The 22,095-nt window shown below is 34.7% G+C and overlaps 1 protein-coding gene across 8 annotated transcripts in view; it reads left to right on the top strand.

Annotated features, from left to right (window-relative positions):
* The window catches only part of DCDC1 (doublecortin domain containing 1), a 475,155-nt gene that overhangs the window by 280,371 nt on the left and 172,689 nt on the right, over window positions 1-22,095 (top strand). For all 8 annotated transcript variants that reach the window (XM_045039088.1, XM_045039084.1, XM_019812218.3 and 5 more), the window contains 2 exons: window positions 6,171-6,299; window positions 6,689-6,846. In XM_045039088.1, coding sequence (XP_044895023.1) covers window positions 6,171-6,299; window positions 6,689-6,846 — 287 coding nt within the window. The remainder of the gene's footprint in view (window positions 1-6,170; window positions 6,300-6,688; window positions 6,847-22,095) is intronic.

The following is a 22,095-nucleotide window of genomic DNA, read 5'->3' as shown; positions in this document are numbered from 1 at the left end:
ATGCTTTTGTGTTTCAAACACAATTATTATTTTTTTTTTTTTTTAATTTTTTTTTTCAACGTTTATTTATTTTTGGGACAGAGAGAGACAGAGCATGAACGGGCGAGGGGCAGAGAGAGAGGGAGACACAGAATCGGAAACAGGCTCCAGGCTCTGAGCCATCAGCCCAGAGCCCGACGCGGGGCTCGAACTCCCGGACCGCGAGATCGTGACCTGGCTGAAGTCGGACGCTTAACCGACTGCGCCACCCAGGCGCCCCTAAACACAATTATTTTTAAGAGGATTTTGATTCTAAAAATTTTAATGTTCCATTCCCAAACACAATTGCTGAATTTTTATTACAATTCACAGAGCAAAACTATTAATGAGGAATTTTATTCTTTTAGAGGCTTAGAAATTTTGATTAGATCTAAATTTAGTCACATCCAAAATTATATCCATCTAGTTAAGGCTAAAATGGAGAATGATTTGATAATTATTTGCGGCTGGATCATAAATGGAGCTCTTTCCATTTATTTAAAAAAGAAGATAGAATTACTTTAGGATATTAATAACTAATTTTGGTTCCACCACTTATTAGTTGTGTGGCATTATACAAGTCATTTAGCCTTTTGCAAGCTTCACATTGTCTGTCTGCAAAATGGAGACATTAATGCTAACATTTTGAGTATTTGGCTCGGATTCTGGCCTATCAATAGATTCTGGCATATTGATTCCAGCTAATTGATAATTTGTAACTAGTAATGATAATAATGACCAAATTTAAATATAATATTGTATTTTGTTATATTGTTTTTATTTGGATGAGTTTTGTTCTTCCTTTTTGATTTGTTTTTAAAGTTAACTATTCCTCTATTCATTTGTGAAAAGGTAAAGTTGGATTACTTCCTTTATACAGTCTACCAGTTTTAGCTAAATTAAGGATTTAAACTTAAACATGGAACCATAAATACCTAAAAGAAAACCTGGATTAAAGCATCTAACCCAGACTAGTGGCGAGTAGACCTCTCCACAAGCATGCAAACAAAGAATCCATAAAGGAAAAGACTGATGGCTTTGAGTATATAAGAATTGAAAAACTCCTAACCTAAAATAGCATAAAGGAAGAACAAATAGGGAAATATGACAATAGGAAAAAGTTTTGCAATATAAATGTCAGAGATAGGATAATACCCTTAATATATAATAAGCCTGATAAAACAGTAGAAGAGGATACACACTTCGATAGAAATATAGGTAAAGGACAGGAAAAGGAAATACATGACAAAAGAAAGATTAGAAGAGCCAAACCAAATAAAAAAGTTCAGCCTCGAACTAGAACTTCTAACTAGAAGTTGAAGCAATGTAAAACAACGAGACAGTATTTTCTCCCTATTAAATATTGGTAGATGTTAAAACTAGGAATATCCAACGTTGATGGAAATGTGAGAAAACAAGTAGGCACATTTCCTTTTTATTTTTCTTTTTGTATTTATACTTGTTGGAGTTTTTTGGTATTTTGTTTGCATTAGTTATCTATTGCTGTGTGACAAATTACCTTCAAACTTAGTAACTTAAAACAATAAATATTTATTATCTCGGTTTCTGAGGTCCAGGAACTGGGGAGTGGATTAGCTGGATAGTTCTAACCCAAAGTCTTTCATGAAGCTGTGGTCACAGTGTCAACAAGGACTGCAGTTATCTGAGACTTGACTAGGCTGGAAGATCTGCTTTGAAGCATACTTACTCTATAGACAAGAGCCTTCAGTGCCTTGGTATCTGGGCTTCTCCAAAGTGCTGTCCACAACCTCAGCTAGTGATCAAAGAGAGCAAGAGAGAACAGGAGAACAAAATGGAAGCTGCACTGTCTCTCATAACCTAATCTCAGAAGTGATGTAACAACACTTCTGGCACCTTTATGGAGCCACATATACGGATCCTGCTATATAATTTGGAAGGGACCACACAAGGGTATGAACACTAAGAGGCAGGGGACACTGGGTGCTATCTAAGAGACTAGGATATTTCTGAGGGTCAGTTTAGCAATATTTATCAAAATCCATAAAAATAAATACTCCTTTTGACACAGAAATCCCCCTTACAACAACTTACCCCAACGAATTAATAAAAGTATGTACCACAATATATCTTTAAGGGTATTTATTAGAGCTTTGTATATAATAGTGAAAATTGAAAACAGGTAATCAACAGTGAGATTGCATAAATATATTATGGTATGTCTTTATTATGGATACTATATATTGGTATTACAAATAATGTAGAATAATTTAAGATGATAGATAAAAATGCTAATCTTGAGAAAAATCAGATAAGAGAACATTTATTTGTATTGTACTGAAGATTGTGTGTGTATGTAAAAACAAAACTGGAAGTTTATACATAAAACAGGTGGTAGGAGGATGAATAATTATTTTCTTTCAGTTTCTCTGTGTTTTCTAAGTTTTCTATAGAAAACATTTGTAGTCAGGAAGCACTTTTTAAAAACATGCCTGATCATGTACTGACCAAGAGGAGATAAGAGTGTCTAGAGTTTAAAACATTTCAGGTGAGATTCTGTAGCCCTGCTTGCTGTATTTTTCATGAGGAGATAAATATTACTATGGAGGCCCAAGTTAGGTCAAATATGTAGACTTTCTAATGTACATAGAATGAACATCTTGGAGTGATGAAGAGGATTCCCCAGCCCTGTTAGGTTAAAAAAAAAATCTCACAAGTGGATGGGATCCTTTTTAGCAACCAGAGAGTTGTCATTGTATCCTGAGGGGGATTTTGGTCCATGCGAAATTCTGAGCAGATTTGTACTTGGTTTTCAGTAGAAAACTTCTCTCTCAAGGAAGTAGAACTTACAGTCACAAAGCCGATAAATAGCCCAGCTGGAATTTGAAGCCAGATTAGTACAGTACTGTTAATCAGTATGTACTGGGAGTACTATTTAAAGTTTTTAAAGTGGAAATGATTGATCAAAGATATGTTACTGAATATGTTATTACTATACAAATTATTGAAATTTATCTTCTGGTGGTAAAAGTGGATTAGAATGATAAGAATGTAATGAAGCCCAAAGGGCCGAAGGACTTGGAGGGTTGACATTAGACATCAATTTGGAGTGATGTGCAGATGCACTAGAAAGGGGAAAATCAAAAGATCAGGCTGTCGACTCCCTAGAAGAGAAGTCCAGATTTTGGAGAAGGGAGTTGTTTATACTGGTGGTCTGAATATTGAACTGGTAGGTTCCTGGTTGGAGATCAAGATAACTTAATCTTGGAAGTAGAAGAATACTAAAGAATTATAGTATAAAATGTTAGAACAGTCATTACCTGGGGTGGGGATAGTGTAGAATCATTCCAAAGGGAAAATGCCAGAAAAATTTGTAAAACTCTCCAAATGCATGGTAGGAGGATAAATAATAGAACTCGTCTGTGTTACATGGGTATGTCTGCCACCTTTGCTTGACTGTCAACTCCAGGGAGCAAAGCACATGACATTTTTTTTTTCTTTTTTTGGTTGGTCTTTGCTTCTGCTATGCCTAGCAGAATATTCAGACACATCATGGCTCTACCTTTTGGGCACTGCCTCATCCATCTCATTTGATATAGGTTGAAATTTCCCATGTTCCAGGTATGCCTTATTCCAATAAGAGGGAAATATACCTTAAAAGTAAACTTAGATGAAATATCTTTACCTCTGTTAGAGGATGCAAGACCTGAAACTACTATCAGAATATAAGGGATTTACAACTGTCAGAATCAGAGTCTTGTCACTTACATGTGTTTGTTGGCCATTTGCATATCTTCTTTGGAGAATTATCCTCTACTCAGATCGTTTGCTAATATTTTGGTTATTTATCTTTTTTTACTGAGCTGTAAGAGTTCTTTATATATTCAGTGTATACACCCCTTATTGGATATATGATTTGCAAATATTTTCTCCCATGCTGTAGGTTGTCTTTTCATTTTTGATGACATTGTAGCACAAACTGTTAAAATTTGATGTAGTATAATTTATCTATTTTTCTTTTGTCTCTTATAATTTGGTGGAGTCTCTTACATTTTTTAATAGACTTTATTTTTTAGAGCAGCTTTAAGTTCACAGCAAAAATGAATGGAAAGTACAAAGAGTTCTCATATACACCAATTCTCCATACATGTACAACCTCCCCCACTATCAACATCCCCCCATAGAGTGGTGATTTATTATAGTTGATGAATCTACATTGACACATTATGACCCAAAATCCATAGTTTACATTAGGGTCCACTCATACTGTTGTATATCCTATGGGTTTGGATAAATGTATAATGACATTCATCTACCATTATAGTATCATGCAGAACTGTTTCACTGCCCTAAAAATTCTCTGTGCTCTGCCCATTCATCCTTCCCTCCCTCCTAACCCCTGGCAAGTGCTGATCTTTTTTCCCACTGTGTCCACAGTTTTGCCTTTTTCAGAATGTCATGTTGTTGGAATCATACAATATATAGCCTTTTCTGGTTGGCTTCTTTCACTCAGTAATATGCATTTAAGATTCTGGAGCCCCTTACATTTTTAACATGCATATTTACTTATAGATTTTCTGAAAAAAAGTTTAAGGTTGTTCAATATTTCTTTTACCAGAATAATATAAGGACTTTAGTGCCCGTTTATTATCTTCTGAACATCTCTTCATGTTTTTTGTTAGAATTTTAGTTCTATGCTTTAAAAAACAAGTTTATATCATACTTGAGGCAACATTTCTAGGTTTTATGAGCTAGTAAACAAGCTGGATGACACTGAACAAGTTGTTTAACCTCGCTGTATCTGTTTCCTCATCTTTAAAATGAGCAAAATAATAGTACCTATTTCAAAGGGCTGTTGAGAGGATTAAAATGTAAATATATTGTCATGTGGAAATTACTTTGATGCAATAGTAGCCTCCAACTATGATCCTAGATAAACTATCATAGATCTCATGGAATAGAAAGGTGTGCAGACCAAATAAAATGCTCAGATCACAGTTTATTAAATCAATTTGTTTTTTTAATGCTTATTTATTTTTGAGAGAGAGAACATAAGCAGTGGAGAGGCAGAGAGAGAGGGAGAGAGGATTCCAAACAGGCTCGACACCATCAGCACAGAGCTCAACGTGGGCTCACACAAACTGTGAGATCATGAACTGAGCCGAAACCAAGAGTCGGATACTTAACTGACTGAGTCACCCAGGCACCCCTTTAAATCAATTTAAAATACAAAGCAAAATGTATGGGAAGAGAGGTAGGCTAGGTAAACACACTTAAGGTGTAAGTGGGTTGAAGGATCATCATACCTGAATTTCTGCAAAGTCGACATATCTGTCTCTCTATTGCATCACCCTTCTCTGCTGCTGATGTGGTTACAAGGACCAGAGTGAAAATTTGAAGAGGCCCAACACACAAAAGGTGTCTGAGAAATGACACACACTTGCTCCATTCGAGAGCTTGTTGGCAAGTACACTTGGCCAATAGCTATGCTCCCCAGTTAGCCTGATGGGCAGCTGTGGATGTTATTTAGCTGAAAATCCAATATCAGAGTCAGCAATAGGTGGCCAATTAAAGATCTTTCAATTATTGTGTGTCTCATGTGCCTCATTTAGTGTTTCATAGGTATTTGTTGCTTCATTTGTTATTTAGCAAATCATGACTATTAAATGCCTATTTTGCTACCCCTTTCTATCTATGTTCATAGACTTATGCTCTAATGACTTTCTGTCTGATACTTCTCAGGTTACTAACTTACTTATCTACGCTTAATGCAGCTAATGAATTTCATCCATCCCATTTGTTTTCTTGTCTTCTAGAGCAGAATTGAATACTCCCAGTCAATACAGCAATTGCACATCTCATGTAGAAATAACTCAGTATATGTTAGATATTATTATTATATAAAATGTTTTTAATATTTTAATATTATCATCTATCTGAGAGTGAAGATTAGCATCCAGTTAAACTTGCTCAGATTAAACAACTAATTAGAAATCTTAATATTAAAGTTATTTGACTTGATTTTTTGATCTGAAATAGATAATAAAGTGCAGTTTATTAGTCAGAGCTTTTTACTCTTAATCTAATTTATCCTCCCATAATTTCAGTTGTATAGATTATTAGCTGTTACTTACAAGGCTAGTACTATTTTTTATTTTTTTCCTTTCCTACAGGCTTATCCTCAGTTTGTTCTGACCTACCTGGAGGAACTAAATGCACAAGTGGATGTGACCCAGACAGAGTATCACATTCACCATGGTGCCCGGACTAAAGCTCATCATGGTAGCAGCTTAGCAGAAGAGGTCAGTGTAGTGAGCCAGAGGCAAGACAGAAATAGATCTCTAAAATGTATTTTGAAAAGAGAAAATGTTCAAGTTGTTTTCAGGAGACAAACACAAATTCACATCTTAATGATATTGATTGTTTAAAATCATACACATAATATAAATGTCTATATGCATGTTTATATTTATATAAACATCCATATATGTTTATATAAACATTATTTTATTAAATAGTGGATGACCCACTAGCTTTTGTTGGGACTGCTGCCTTTTCTTCTGGCCACATGCAAATGATTTCTGTGCTGAATGAGGCAGATTGGAGGAACCCTGAAAGTGTAAAGTTAAATTTGGGGCATATTTTCATTCAATGAAAATTACCTACATTATTCTTATATTTCATTTATTAGGTTCTGGAAAAAAGTGCCAGCATCCCTGGTCTGAAGCAACTGCCAGAGCCTTCAGACACCCATTTAATGCCAGAAGGTTCTCTTGGGGAGACAAGGCAGCTGACGGTGGCACTGGTGAGGAAACTGGAAGAGAAACATCCTAAGGCTTCTGCTCAGAGGTAAGGCACTGACAGAATGGAGCTTTATTGCTCAATGACATTCGATGTTTTCCTTCAGTTTCATGTAAGATTGATTTCTTGAAGATTATTGAAATACCTCAAAAGCCCTTTGGCTTTCAAGCACAGTAGTTTTCAGGTCACATTTGATGAAGAGAGGTGACATTTATGCGTATTTCATTAAAGTTTGATGTATGGTATTGTTTATAAGAATACTTAGAGCTTCTGTCCTGGGATCTCACTAAAAGACTCTGAAATAACATAATTAAAGTGATACTGAATATATATCCAGTTGTGAAAATACCAAGAGGTCCTTGAGAACATCATACCCATAGACAATCCTTTTTGTGGTCCATGAGGAAATTATTGCATTTAGACCTGAGGATAAGTGCACAATAGATGGTCTTAAGCAGTGATAATTTAACAGGTTGACATAATTTCTAGAGTAAAACTAAGCAATGATTTTGCTAACCAAGTGAAAATCACCCTTGGTTGGACAATTTCTCTGATTCTCTTTATTTAATTGGTAAACTAAAGTTTATGTTTAGTAGTAGTAGTAGTAGAATTATTGTTAATTGTGTTGGGTTACAACAAAATAATGTTATAAATTGCAATTTTAGTATAATAATTGTTGGAAATTAACTATTGACTGAAGTACTCTTAAAGGAGTAATATAATTCTTATTGTACTCACTGAAGTTCAAGAGAATTCCTAAGTTTAAATATTTTAATTGTAGATAGAAATGTTAGTTGTATGAAGAAAGAAAAAAAGTGACAAATTTTCATTTCTTTTTTTTAAAAAAAAAATTCCAGCTTTGTTGAGTGAGATACAGTTGACATATAACATTGTATAAGTGTAAGGTGTGCAATATGACTTTTATTTCAATGAAAAGCTATCTTATATTCTTAAATTATATATTCCTGCCTCAGATTTTAACAGGAGGGGAACAGTTTTTCCTGATAACAACAGTGACTTTTCAATTTATTATCTCTTTGTTATTTAAAACTCACATTGGTTTTGTTGTTTTGAGTAAGATAGTTCACAGATAAACAAAAGAAAAAATTTAGGACCTTTCTGTATCATAGTCTGGGGATGTCCTGGACTGCAGGAAAACTTAAGTTCTAGTTTTTATTCCTGCTACTTGCTTTTTAATCACATATAGGAATCTCAACTCTCTGACACCCTACAACACAACCACAAGACCTCAGCTATTTAGCCAGGCCACTCTGGTCCAGTCACTAGAATGTAAGTCCCTTGGGAGCAGTCTTTGAACTTTCCATGTAAAACAGAAACTCAGAGAAACCTGGGCCACTGGGGAACTTAAATATTGTTTTATAAGACCTCTGTTGGCCTATCTTTCTAGACTCACTTGGCAGCCATTTCTATTCTACGCTGTTTGAGAGCATGCTGGGGTCTTGTCATTATCCTGGGTTCTACTCAAGGAGGCACAGGTTCCTTCTGCTCCCAGATTTCTGAAACCTATATGGGATTTCCGTGTATGTCTCCTCCTGGCCCTGGTCCTGGTGGGTCAGTGTGTCAGAACGCCAGTGATATGTATATAGTGTATAGTATACTATACTATATATATGTAGTATTAGGTAATGTGAACCAAAAAAACCCCACAAAACAAACAGAAAAACAAACAACAAAGCAGTTATTGTTAGTTAACATAACACAAGACCTATTCGAGTTGTTAGAATTAATGTCTTTAAATTTCCAGGAATGTAGCAAGCACTCAATGAGTAGTCTTTGTGAAAATGGGCTGAAACCAAGGAGGGTAGAAACCAGTTTTTAATAGGGCTTATAGTTTGTGATTTTTAGTCAATAGGAATTGACTAACCATGTTTGGGATTTCATTTCATAAGAAAATTCCTGGGGCCCTTATTTTAGTGAGTATCCCTCAGGGTTTGTGTCTCAGGCTGCAACAACTCTTCTAGCTCTCTTTTTTTTTTTTTTTCTTAAAGCCACGGTTTTCCTCTCCACCCCGACAATTTACCATAATAGATGTAATTTCAGTTTCACTCCTTCTCTTTCTGTTCCTTAACAAAGTTATTTTGAGTAGAAAGTAAGTACTTAGAGCAATTACTTTCCTCCCATTTTGGAAGGAATTGTTGGGCAAAATTAGAACATGGCTCTGAATTTGGCATATTGATTACTTTGAACCTTGGGTTGCCTGGTTAGGTTTACACACTGCCCAGCACATTGTATTATTGCATCTTTAAGAGAGCTTTACATTTTCTTGCTTTTATCAATGATAACTTTACAAAATACAGAATAAAATCATAACAAGAAGTAAAGGAATAATGTGAAATGATCTGTGTTGTGGAAACTGGAGAAAGAAGTAGAATTTTAGAACAAACATGTTAATGAGCAAATAATCTGAAGAAAGAACATGTATTTGAAAAGAATAAAAAGATATAGATATATAAATGTATGTATTTCCTTAGAAGTAGCCAAAGAAGGAGAGAACTGCAAGTAGCCAAATTTGGGGGAAGAGAGAGGTATCATAGTTAGTGGCAGCTAATATGTGAAAATGAAGGAAAACATTCAATTTTTAATAACATACACTGACTTTGCTGAAGTGCCTTATGTACATTATTGCCCAAGAACCTATGATATATGTAAAACTGAGGTGTTAATCTCTGTTTTACTGATAAGGAAATTGAGGGACAGAGAGATTAAGTTACTTCACTAAGGCCTTTCAACTAGTAATTTAAGCAGGCCTATCTGAGCCCAAAATCTTTTTCTCAGTGTCTATATTATTCTGCCTACCCATTCATGTTCTTGTCTTGGTGATTATTCCAAATCTTTTAGCCTTTCAAATGGGGCCCATCATTTTGACTGGGTATCTTGGAAAGGGACCTTTAAATACAGTTTAGAAAGGGAATGATAAAAGATATGTCAATGTATGCACCTTTCAGTGAAGACTAAATAAGAGGTAGAAAATATTAAGGGAGACTGAACCCTTGACTTCTTGAATCCAACAGTCTAGATTTACTGATGATGTATAGATGCTTACACTTGAATGAATTAGAGATTTTTTAAAAATTTATGTCTAACAATGTGACTGTAACTTCTGTCATGATTAGCCAAGGTATTTCCCACTTTCAATGGTGATTCAGTTCAGCTTTGTATATACTAAATTTGGTGATAGGTAGCTAATAGCTGTTATTTGTTGAATAGCTATGACGTGTCAACTCCTATTGAAAGTACTTATTCTTCTAACACTGTGATAAATTTATTTAATTATTGTCATGATAATCTGATGGTGGAGGTACTCTTAAAATCCATGAAGATAAAGCAACTGAAGCTCAGAGTGATTTCATAATGTGCCCAGTCACATAGCTAGAGATAGGAGAGATGGGGTTCGAACCCACAACCATTTGGATCCATAGACCATGCTCTTAACCACTGTTTTATTACTCATTCCTAGTTTCTTAGTAGTATTTATTCCAGTGATTTTTGTAACAGAATGTCATCATATTGAATAGTCATCTTAAGTTATTACTAAAATTTTATGCATTTACATCATAAAAATTTTATTGAACTATTGTCATTTTGATGGGTGCCTTATTTTGAATTATATCCTTAAAAAAACTATAACAATCACCACAAACACACAAACCAGTCTTTCCCATCTACAGAATCATTTAATTTAATTTACATTTCAAATACTTGTGGAAAGTAGTCTGATTATTGATCTTTTTTTTTTTTGTAATGTGGAAAAAATTATTTTTCCTATTGAAGAAAAAGGAAAATCTCTTACTGTGTGAGGTCTTTAATCTGAAGTTCTTAGTTTATAGCATATTATATTTTCTTGTTTGCTTTAGCAACACTTGAAATGTTTTCTCTTCCTCTATCAGTGAGATCTAGAAACGTAGTGGTCTTCTTGCTTGGATGAAGTGAGTTGTGTGTACATTTAATTCTAAGCTTGGTCCAAAATAAAATAAATGCCATATTCTGGCATCTTTAAGTGTCTGGAATGTGTTTGTTTACATTAGTTTATCCAATGGAGCCCTTTGCCTTATTCAAATTGAATAGGGGGTGGGGAAGGACTAGGACAGCCGACAAAGCACACTGACCCAGCTTGTCACCCAGTGACCTGTGAGAAGGAAATAATGAACTGTGAGTAGCTGTCATCTTAACTGTTTCTGACAGTTTGCCTTTGGGCACATCTGTGTTAGTTGCATTGGAAAGGCCTTTGTTCTTTTCCCACTAGTGACTTTGGGGAGCGCTGAGGGGTTTGCTAGCTACTGTACTCTTAAGCGGCCCCTTCCTTCCTAGGGAAGCAAGCAGCTGCCACCGATCACACTGACATTTCTCTTCATGACTCCACTTGGCATGTACTTCACTCTCTCAAAAGGAACATAAATTTAAAAGTTCTTTGATTGTTTTCATTTTAAGAATGTATTTCAATATCTCATGAGTTTTGATACTAACAACAAAGCAAGTTATAAAACATGTTTAGTATTATCCTCATTTTATATGGATAAAGGTAGAGATAAATTGATAGCTAACCAGATGGACAGGTGACTTGAAGGAAAATGTATCAAATTATTGACAGCTTTTATTGAGTTTTAAATTTGTATTTATTACTTTCCAAATTTCATTAACTGGTTATTATATTTGCAGTAGGACAAAAATCAACATATGTTATGAAAAGCATTTTTAATGTGGATGCTTTTGATACATGTTTTATTAGTAGGAATATTTAGACTAAAATAGGTAAAGATATGCTCTATTTTGTTTTATGTTTTCCACTGCTACTTTTAAAATAAATTTCCATCTAATAATTTAAACTTTTTAAATTATTGTAGTATTTACATTTTAAAGTTAATCTAGTGCATAAAATTGTTATAATCATTAGAAGATGTAATTTGATAAGAAACAGGTGTTTCTATCCCCTGGTTTCCTGAAATATCTCTACTATTTCAATCACAAAAAAAGCAGAACATTCTGAATAATGCATATCATACCCTCAGAGAATTGTTTAAATTAAAATCAAAGCTTCATTTATAAAATATGATTTCTGAATCAGTTTTAAAGCCTTATTTACATTTTTACAATTGCTACAAAATCAGTTCTTCTAGCATTATTAAGTCTGGCCACAATTGGCATGCGGTAAACACTGAGTATATGGTATTCACTTAATTGTATTTACCTTTCCAAGAGAATATAAATCCAAACTATACTGCACTGGTCAATTTTTATAAGGCCTTTTTTTCTCCATGAGAGAATAGAAGAAATGAAGCTTGAAAGAAATGACATGTTTTTTCTGCATTCAAGGGTTTTTCTCTCAGTAACAGTTTTGAGATGTACTAACTAATGGAACTATATTATAGTCTCCTGCTTTTCAAAAAAAAGTAAATTAATAATAATGAGAAGTTCTTTAAGCAGACAAATGATGATCATGTCTATATAATTATAAATTGTGAAAAACCACATATTAAAAATTGAAAGTCATATTCTGGTTTTCTTGAGTATTCAATAGCATATGGTTTATTTTTCTGTTAAATAATTTTTGTAGTTCTGCATATAGTTGATGATCTTCTGACTAGAACATTCTTCTCATTGTGTACATCATATATCAACACAGTTTTTGTGGAGACAGTGAATATATGGGTCAGTTTTGATAATAGTCAGACTGCATCTTTTTAAGGAAAGCAAAAGGTTTAAATTGGCACACTTAAATTCTTTTCTACAACTCTTACCATTTAAGGCAAATGTTAATATAATAATTGCTTTTGGTATTCGCTAAATCCAATTATACTTCCTAGGATCAAAATCTCCTATTAGTTAAATTACTGTTCGTAGCTATTGAAATGCTTAGCTTTAACCATTGGCCTTTTAGCTCCTTTATACTATATACAAGACTATGGTATTGTATTTAAGAACACAAAATTATGATGTGTTCCAGGGATGCAGAGATATGCTTATGATTCTTTTTTCTTTTTAAATTGGAAAAGTCAAATATCTTGATATTGGTTGGTACTGTTCCCTGTTTGTATTTTGGTATATTTTAAAATTAATTCCCATATGTTCTCTGTGAATTAAAATAAAGCAAACAAATAATCTAATTGCACCTGCTTCTTTGAAAAAAAGTCAAAACCAAACATTCCAAAAGATTAGGTTTATATCCATAAATGTAGATTGATTCAGAAATTATCAAAGGCTTTCAAATAAGCATTTTATGATTAATTTTTGTTCTCACTCGCTGCCCAAACCTTCAATTATGCTGCTTAATTTCCATATTTTAAAATGTACTATTTATCTTTCTATTTTATTCAGTATTGTCTATAAAGCTATTCAAGGTAGGAGTGGGAAACTCTACTCCTACATTCTTCAAACTTGCAGGCCCCAAACTAGAATGTCTAATGGTATTATAATAGTGAAAGTAGTAGGTAATGAGGTTCTAGATTTGAGTAATGTGGATGGACAAGGAAGAGACTGGTGGAGGAAATGTTAGGACAGTATAGGGAATTGGATGAAAGCAGAGTTCAAGCAGTCAAGGTGACCTGTAGTTTAGCTTCCTAACTTGTCTACGTCCACTGACCCTTGTTTCCCTACAGTCTATTCTCCACTTAATGGCCAGAGTGATCCTTTCATATTCATGAGTCAGATCATGGGAGTCCTCAGCTTCAAACCCCCCAATGACTATTTATTTCTTTAGAATGAAACCCAAGTCTTTACTAAATGCTATATGGGCCTACTTTACCAGACCCATGGTATCTCTCTGAACACCATTCTCCCTTCCCTTCCTCTGCTCCAGCCAGCGTGGCTCCCTGTCAGTGTCTCAGGTTTGCCCTGTGTGCTCACAACCTGTCACTGTCTTTTCCTGCCTTATTTTTCTTCAAGGTACTCCCTTTGCCTATCATATACTTATTTATTTACTGTCTGAGTTGCCCCATTAGAATGTAAACTCCATTTTAGCAGTAACTTTGTTTTATTTATATCTGTACCTCCAGGGCCAGAACATACCTGTACATAGTAGACCCTCAATACAACATTGTTGAATGAATGAATAAATTAATGAAGTAATGTGATTAATGGAAATAAGAAAATAGAGAAGGAACTAATCAGAACATTCATATATATGAACTGATTCATATATATAATCTGATCATTCATATATATGAACAGTCCTCACTGTTGGATAACTACAGCCCTGTGACCTATGCATGTGTCAATTCAAACTGAACCTATAACAATGTTTTTCTGATTTCTATATCTCTCATTTCTTTTATCTTTAATTAATATGCAAATATTTATTAGGCATTGTCTGTATTCCAAGCACCGTCCTAGGCATTGGAGATTTAGCACTAAAAAGACAGATATACTTTCTTGCCTCAGAGAGCTGCCTGCACAGACTCTAACAGGGAAGAGAGATATTAAATCACTACAGGAGAGAGAGTGATGAATATATTGTAGGGAGAAGGTAGTTCATCCTGAACAAACTCCCTGGTGATACACTTTTGAAGTATGACTCTGAACATTTCACTTATTAACTTACAATTTTTTAGTGCACCCATTCTGTACTAAGTTAAGTGAAACATCAACTGTCAGACCCACCACACTGTATTCTTGTCACAGAACCTCCCTGTACTTATCCAGGCCCAGGCTAACTGTACTTAGATTATGCTGGTTTGCTTGACCAAAATGCCCTTATCTCCTTTTTCCTACCTAAAATCCTACCTTCTCCAAGGCCCATTTTCATTGGCTTTTATCAGCCTTTCTTTTGTCTGATATATATGTCTAAGGATATAAATTTGCCTCTAGGCTTGGCTTTAGCTTCATTCCACTAATTTTAATGCCATTTGTTCATTATTATTTCCATTTTGTTATAATCTTTGATCCATGGATTATTCAGAAGTATATTTCTTAAGTTTCCAAATGTATGAAACATTTCTAGTTCATATGTGTGTTATTGACTTCTAGATTAATTTCACTGTAGTTGAAGTACACTTTTGGTATGAACTCGACTCTGCCGTTTGTTGAGATTTGCTTTATGGTCCACTAAATGTATGAACAGTTTCTATAAATGATCCATGTGTACTTGAAAAAAATATGTATTCTGTAATCTAGGAGTGCAGTGTTCTATATATGTCAATTAAATCGAGTTTGATAAATGTGTTTTCAGTGTATACTCACTGATCTTTTGTCTGCCTGTTTAATCATTTACTGAGAGAAATATGGTTAAAATTTCACACTATAATTGTAGATTTGTCTATTTCTCCTTTTATTAATCTTATGACTATTTCTTTTCTTTTTTAAAAAAATTCATTTCTTTTGAGAGAGAGAGCACACATGTGTGAGTAGGGGAGGGACCAGAGAAAGAGAGAGAGAGGGAGAAAGAGAGAGAGAGAGAATCCCAAGCAGGCACTGTAGGGGCTTGATCTGGATCTGGATCTGGATCTGGATCTGGATCTCAGTCCGAAACTTGAGATGAAGACTAGAGCCGAAATCACAAGTCAGTCACTTAATCGACTGAGCCACCCAGGCACCCCAAGTCTTAGCCACATTTTTAACCTATTCTGTTGATCCTTCTTTATGTATCTCTGAACTGTGAGGAATCACTTACCATCTGCTTCAAGAACATCTTTTAATATTTCCTTTGGTGTGGATCTTCTGCTTATGAATTCTCTGTTTTTAATTGTCTTAAAATATATATATTTCACTTCCATATTCTCATTTTCATATTTTTATTGAATGTGAAATTATAGGTAATCAGATACTTTTTTCCCACAGCATATTGAAAATATCATTCCATTATTTTTGGCTTCCATATTGTTTATGTTAATTGAGAAGTCATGTATTAGCCTTATTGCTCCTTTGAAGGCAATGTTATTTTTCTCTGGCTGACCTTAAGGTTTCTCTTTGTATTTGGTTTTTACTATGCTTTTTCTTAGTGAGTTTTTCCCCCCTTTGGTGTTGTTTTGTTGCTTTATATTTATACTTGAGGGTTTTAGGACTTGAAGCAGTGGCTTACGGTGTTTTATCAGTTTTGGAAAATTCTCTGCAGTTGTTTCTTCAAATGCTATTTCTGCTGCATTTTCTCTCTTCTCTGAAGGAACACTAATGACATGCAAATTAAATTTTTTCTTTTACTCTAAACTCTGTTCTTACGCTCTATTTTGTATTTTCCACCTTTTTTCTCCTTATGCTTTAGTGTGGATATTTTCTTTTGACTTGTCTCTCAGCTCATCAGTTCTCCAACTTTTACCATTTGGTTTTTATGGCTAATAATATTACCACAATTTAATCATTCTTTGGTTATTTTTTTTCTTTTCAACGTTTTTTTTTGTTTGTTTGTTTTTTGTTGTTTTTTGGGGGGGGGGACACAGAGAGACAGAGCATGAACGGGGGAGGGGCAGAGGGAGGGGCAGAGAGAGAGGGAGACACAGAATCGGAAACAGGCTCCAGGCTCCAAGCCATCAGCCCAGAGCCCGACACGGGGCTCGAACTCACGGACCGCGAGATGGTGACCTGGCTGAAGCCGGACGCTTAACCGACTGCGCCACCCAGGCGCCCCGTGAGTAAGGTTTTAAAAATTGTGTTCATTATGAGATTTGTTGAGTTGCTGGGGTTTTTTAAAGTTTATTTATTTATTTTGAGAGAGAGAGAGAGAGAGAGAGAGAGGCAGAGAGAGAATCCCAAGCAGCCTCCATGCTGACAGCACGGAGCGTGTTGCAGGGCTTGATCCTACAAACTGCAAGATCACTACCTGAGTGAAATCAAGTGTTGGATGTTTCACCGACTGAGACACCCAGGTGCCCCTGAGTTGCTGATTTTATTTTCTGTTTTATAAATGTTTTCTATTTTTTACCTTAGCTAATCAAAGAAGGGGCCTAAATCTGACTCTCTAATAGCATTTTATTTTCTTTCTGAAAGCATAAGCCATCCTTTATATTTTTCATGCTTTCAAACTTGACTGCAGTGTTAGCCAACTATGACATACACTGTCTTAGAATTATTCTTACCTTTTAAAAAGAGATACCAGGAATCATCCTTTGTTAATGAATAGTCTCTACAAATATTTATGAAAAATAAATCATTTTGTCTTCAGTTAAGTTACTTAAGAATAATTATGTTGCGATGGACTGATCATTTCATTTGCCCATCAATCTATCAATTTGAATGCAACTGGTAGTCCTTTTGATTGACTCATCATCATCTGTATGTTTGTCATGAGTCCATTCTTTTTTGACAAAAGTCTCCAATTGGGCCATTCTGTGAATTAGAAGCAAAGGGTGTCAACTGAGCAGACAAAACAATATTCTTATATTCATATGCTCAGAATACATAGATTTTTGATTTGGTGATTTTAATATCAAAATTTAAATCTTTAATTCCCATTGCCAAACTTTGTTCACTGTATTCTCTCCTGTTCAATTACTCACTAATCCTTAAGAGTCAATTCATTTATATATGATACATAATCATTAATTTCTCACTTTTATATTCATTCATTTGATAAACATTTTTGAGTGCCTATTCTATTAAGAGATATATGATATATCTTCCTAATTGACATCCCAGAATCTGGAGTCAGATTAGCGCAGCTTGCAGTCCTAGTTCTAAGTACTCATGGTTTGATTTTGGACAAGCTAATTAATATCACTGATGCTAATTTCCTCATATATAAAGGGGGATAGTAATTATTGTGAAATTTAAATGATATCATGAATATTAACATTTAGCCCAATTCCTGGCACATAGTTAATACTCAGTAAATGGTAGCTTTTATGATGATAATGATGTCCTATTATTAGTATGATATTAGTATTAAATGCAAAATATCATAAAGATGCAAACCAATTCCTGCCTTTAAAAATTCTGAAATTTCATTGAGGGGAAGCTGTGCACTGCTACATTTTTAATGCTATTCAAAAAGTAATTATTGAGTTCTCATTGGATATAAGGAATTATACTATGTAGTATTTGAGTGTGCATTTTAAAAAGTATCCCACAGACCTTAAGGAATATAGACATACTAAATATGTATATTCACAAAGAAATAATTTAATGGTGGCAAAGAGTAGTCATGCTATAAAAATGTGTTCTTAGCTTTTGTGAACAAAGGAAATTAAATATATCAAATCACTATATCACCAAGTTGGGGATATAAGTAATGATAGTCTATTCTCAAATAAGTTTAAATATAGTTGGAGAGACAAAGCAAAATGATTAAAACTTTAATGACTTGTTTTTTATTACTCATGTTTATCATTAAACTTTTGGGGGGAAAACAGAAAATACAAAGAACAGGGAAAATACATAATTCTGGATCATTAACTTTTTATTTCTCTCCTTATGTTTTGTTACCATGTTAAATGGGGACGTGCTATTTTTTTGTCTTTGATAATGATAATACCAGACATTAAAATGTTCTGTAAGCATTTTTTCACAGCATTAAATATGTGCCTGTATCATTGTTACTTAGTGCAAATCTTAATTTGTGTAACCAGTGCCACATTATAGGACTTTAAGTTGTTTCCAAGTTTTTTGCTCTTCAAACAAGATGGCAATAAACAACAGATAGAAATCTGAAACATAATATCAATGTTCAATAATAAGAATCTCAAACAGAATTTTCATACAGCAGTACACACACACACACACACACACACACACACACACGAGTGCATGTGCAAGTGGTGACATTGAATAAGAGCTATGGATTGCCACAATGTGAATTGCTTGGTTTTGATATTGTATTGTAGTTGTGTAAGATATTATTATTGAAATAAACTAGAGGAAGAATTAATGGTACCTCTCTATACATTTCTTTGCAATTTCATGTGAATTTACAATTATTTCAAAATGAAACATTTAAAAAAGAACAAACCTTCCCCAAGTGAAAATAGGCAGGGCTAAGAACAGAATATATGTGAAAGGATAGCTCTTCAGAAAAAAAGAAAATTACTTGACTACACTTATGATCTAGGAAGGTTCAATACTCCTAAGAAAGTTTTTTTTCTTTTTTAATGTATAAAAATTGTTAATCTGGAGCCTCTGAAAGAAAAAGACCATTGGCACTAGACACCAAATGTTTCTTTAAATTAATAGCAGTCCATAGTAACATTTTTAAAAAGTAGGCTCCAAAGTAGCTACAAAAGGAGTTCTTTTTTATTTCTTTATTTATTTTGAGAGAGAGGGAGAGAGAGAGAGAGAGAGAGAATGAGCAAGCAGGAGAGGGTCAGAGAGAGGGAGAAAGAATCCCAAGCAGGTTCTGTGCTGAGCCCCACATAGGGTTCAGTCCCACAAACTGCGAGATCATGACCTGAGTGGACATTGAGAGTCCAATGCTCAACCAACTGAGCCACCCATGCACCCCTAAAATGAGTTCTTGGTTCTAACCACAAGTGGAGGTATTTAACATATTTCTAATAGGAAATTCTGGACTGAGCTATTTAGAGATTTGCATTGGAAGTCCATTTCTCCATAAGAATAATAAAATCAGGTCAAATTCAATGAAGTGTGTGAGGAGGAGGACTTTGCCTGACATCATTCATAAGAAGTGGGTTAGACCAGCAGAAAATACTCTGACTAGAAAGAGTGAAAGTTAAATTCCTGAATTTGAGATTCTTTGCCTATCCCTTTACTCACAGGAAATACATGTAGACAAAAGTGTGTATGTGTGTGTGCATGTGCATGCTGTGTATGAGATTGAAGTGCTTTTTTTATATTGAAGTATTCATACACACACATACATATGAAGAAACTTATGAGCATTGATATATATGAGCATATTGATATATGTGATTGATATATATGAGCATATTAATATGAGACATAAAGTCTCATATTACTATGCTTACAAGTCTTGTAAAACACTTAATTGTGATTTTTCTAGGATATCATATTTCATTATTCCACGGTTTAAAAAAAGTATTTCTAACATCTCTCTCACTCTGTCATGAAAATATAAGTAATTGGATTATCATTTTCCTAAAACATCAGAATCACATGCTTCTGTAATAATAACTACCTACATTAGTTACCTATTGCTGTGTAACAAAAATACTACAAATTAGCATCTTAAAAGTCTCAGTCTTATTATCTCCCAGTTCTCTAAGTCAAAATCCAAGTGGGCTTTCTGGGTTGTGGCTTCATTAGGCTGCAATGAACATGGTGACTAGGTTGGACTCTTACCTGAAGGCACTAAGGAAGGATCTTCTCTAGACTCTTTCAGGTTGTTGGTCAAAGTCAGTTAGATGTGGTGGCCAGACTGAGTCTCCTTTTCCTTGCTGGCTGTCATTTCAGTTTCTAGAGGATGCCCACATAACTTGGTACATAGCCCCTTCCATCTTCAAAGCTAGCAATGGCGTGTCAAATCCTCCTTGTGCTCTGAATCCGACTTTTCCTTTGCCTGCCAGCTGGAGAAAACTTGTCTTTTAAAGGGGCTCATGTGAGTAGAGTGTGCTCGCCCAGAAAATCGCCATACCTGAAAATCAACTGCACTCTATTATGTAATATGATTATGGGAGTGATCTCTCGTATTCACAGGTTCCAGGGATCAGGGCAGGACATCTGTGGGGACCAATTTTAGAATTTTACTTGCTATACTGCTGCTTTAACATACTGCTGCTTCCAGGTAAAGGACTAGTTTAGATACTCTCTTCTTTTATATTCTAACTGTAGAATTCTTGTCGTGGTCAACACTACTATAGAAAAGAAAAAAAATAGAAAATGGCATTTAAAGTGTGTTAAAAAAAACAAAACAAAACATGTCTGACAGCCTAAAAGTTTAGGCCAAACAGCCACGGTAAGTAAATATCGATACCTTACTTAGAATAGGGCTTCAGTTGGGACAGAGGAGAGGGAAAAATGCAAAATTCTCATAGAATATAATGACAGTAACTGTAATGGGGCTTTCCATTTTACTGGCCATCAAGTTTGAGAACTCAACAGTATAACCAATCCCTGTATAACTAATGAAGATGATAAAATTCCCAGTGCAAACTGTTTTAAGCACGTAATCCAAAAGCAGTCCAGGGGAAATGTTGGTTTAGGTGCTGAGCTGATTAGATCCCATTTTTCTCAATTCTCCCTTCAGGATTCATGAGAAAGAAACAGTGCCAGCAGCTTCTGCCCTTAAATGGTCTCAGGTCTCAGCGCACAGAACTCTTCCCAGAAATAACCAGAAAAGTCTGAATTATAAACAAAGCCTCTGTTGTGTCAGGTGCCATTCTGAAGGGATCACTGTGATGTGCTGATTGGCTTAGACCCAGGTCACGTGCTTCAACTCTGGTATCAGGGGTAGAGTCAGCTTCACTGGAACCACCTGGACAGAGACAAGGGAGAGGTGGTTCCCAGAAAGGAGGAAGGATAGGTTGCCAGGAGGCAGTGAAGGATGCTGAGCTGCACAAGAAGGAATGTCCCACAGCAATGTCTTTACCATTCAAAAGATATTTTTATAGATATACATACCAATGGGTTATATGCAAATATCTCACTTGCTTAATAGAGTGAAGCAGCAATAGTGGGCTGAAAGGAAAGCTAGAGAGTTATTTTAGCAGCATTCAAACTATGTTCTGGGGAACCTCAGTGTTCCTCTGCTGCTTTAAAAGAAAAATGGAAAGCTCAGTCCAGTTGTCCAATTTACAGAAGAAATTGCCAAGACTCTCCCTTCTTTATTTTCACAGAAACTTTTTTTTTTAAATAAGTTTGGTACTTGATAGCCTTTGTTTATTCTAGAACCAAGTATAAAATGGTAAAGTGGTCTGTCTGATTTAGCATAGATTTATATTTGTGGTCATTACAAATTATATATATATATTATCTTACTGCATTCTCTTAAAAAGCGTAAAAAATTCTGTGTTCCATTACATAAATAACTTTGAGGACCATTGATATACTCCTGTATTCTCAATTTCAGGTGAATAAGTTGAGGCCCAAAGAAGTTAACTAACTTTTCCAAGGTCACCCAGGTAGTTAATCAAGAATTCTGGTTTTATGTCTCATTCTCATAATTCCACATCCTCCATATTTAATATTTTAATATTGTCTTAATTTTATCTTACATTGTTGAAGAACTTGACTGTTGGTGGAAAGGATAGTAAATGTGTAGGGAAAGAAGGACAAGAATGTAGTTATAATAATAATTGAATTTTATTAGAATGTAAAGTACATTTGTGGGCTTTGCTTAAAATAACAAATATAACAGTTTTTGATGCGAAAATTTAGAGACGAGGCTTAGTTGTTTAGTCTGGCTTTTTGTATGAACCTATAAACCCCAAATTATCTTGTTTC

The sequence above is a fragment of the Felis catus genome, chromosome D1 (assembly GCF_018350175.1).
Source record: "Felis catus isolate Fca126 chromosome D1, F.catus_Fca126_mat1.0, whole genome shotgun sequence".
Classification (NCBI taxonomy): domain Eukaryota; kingdom Metazoa; phylum Chordata; class Mammalia; order Carnivora; family Felidae; genus Felis; species Felis catus.
This window is presented reverse-complemented; position numbering and strand designations above follow the sequence as displayed.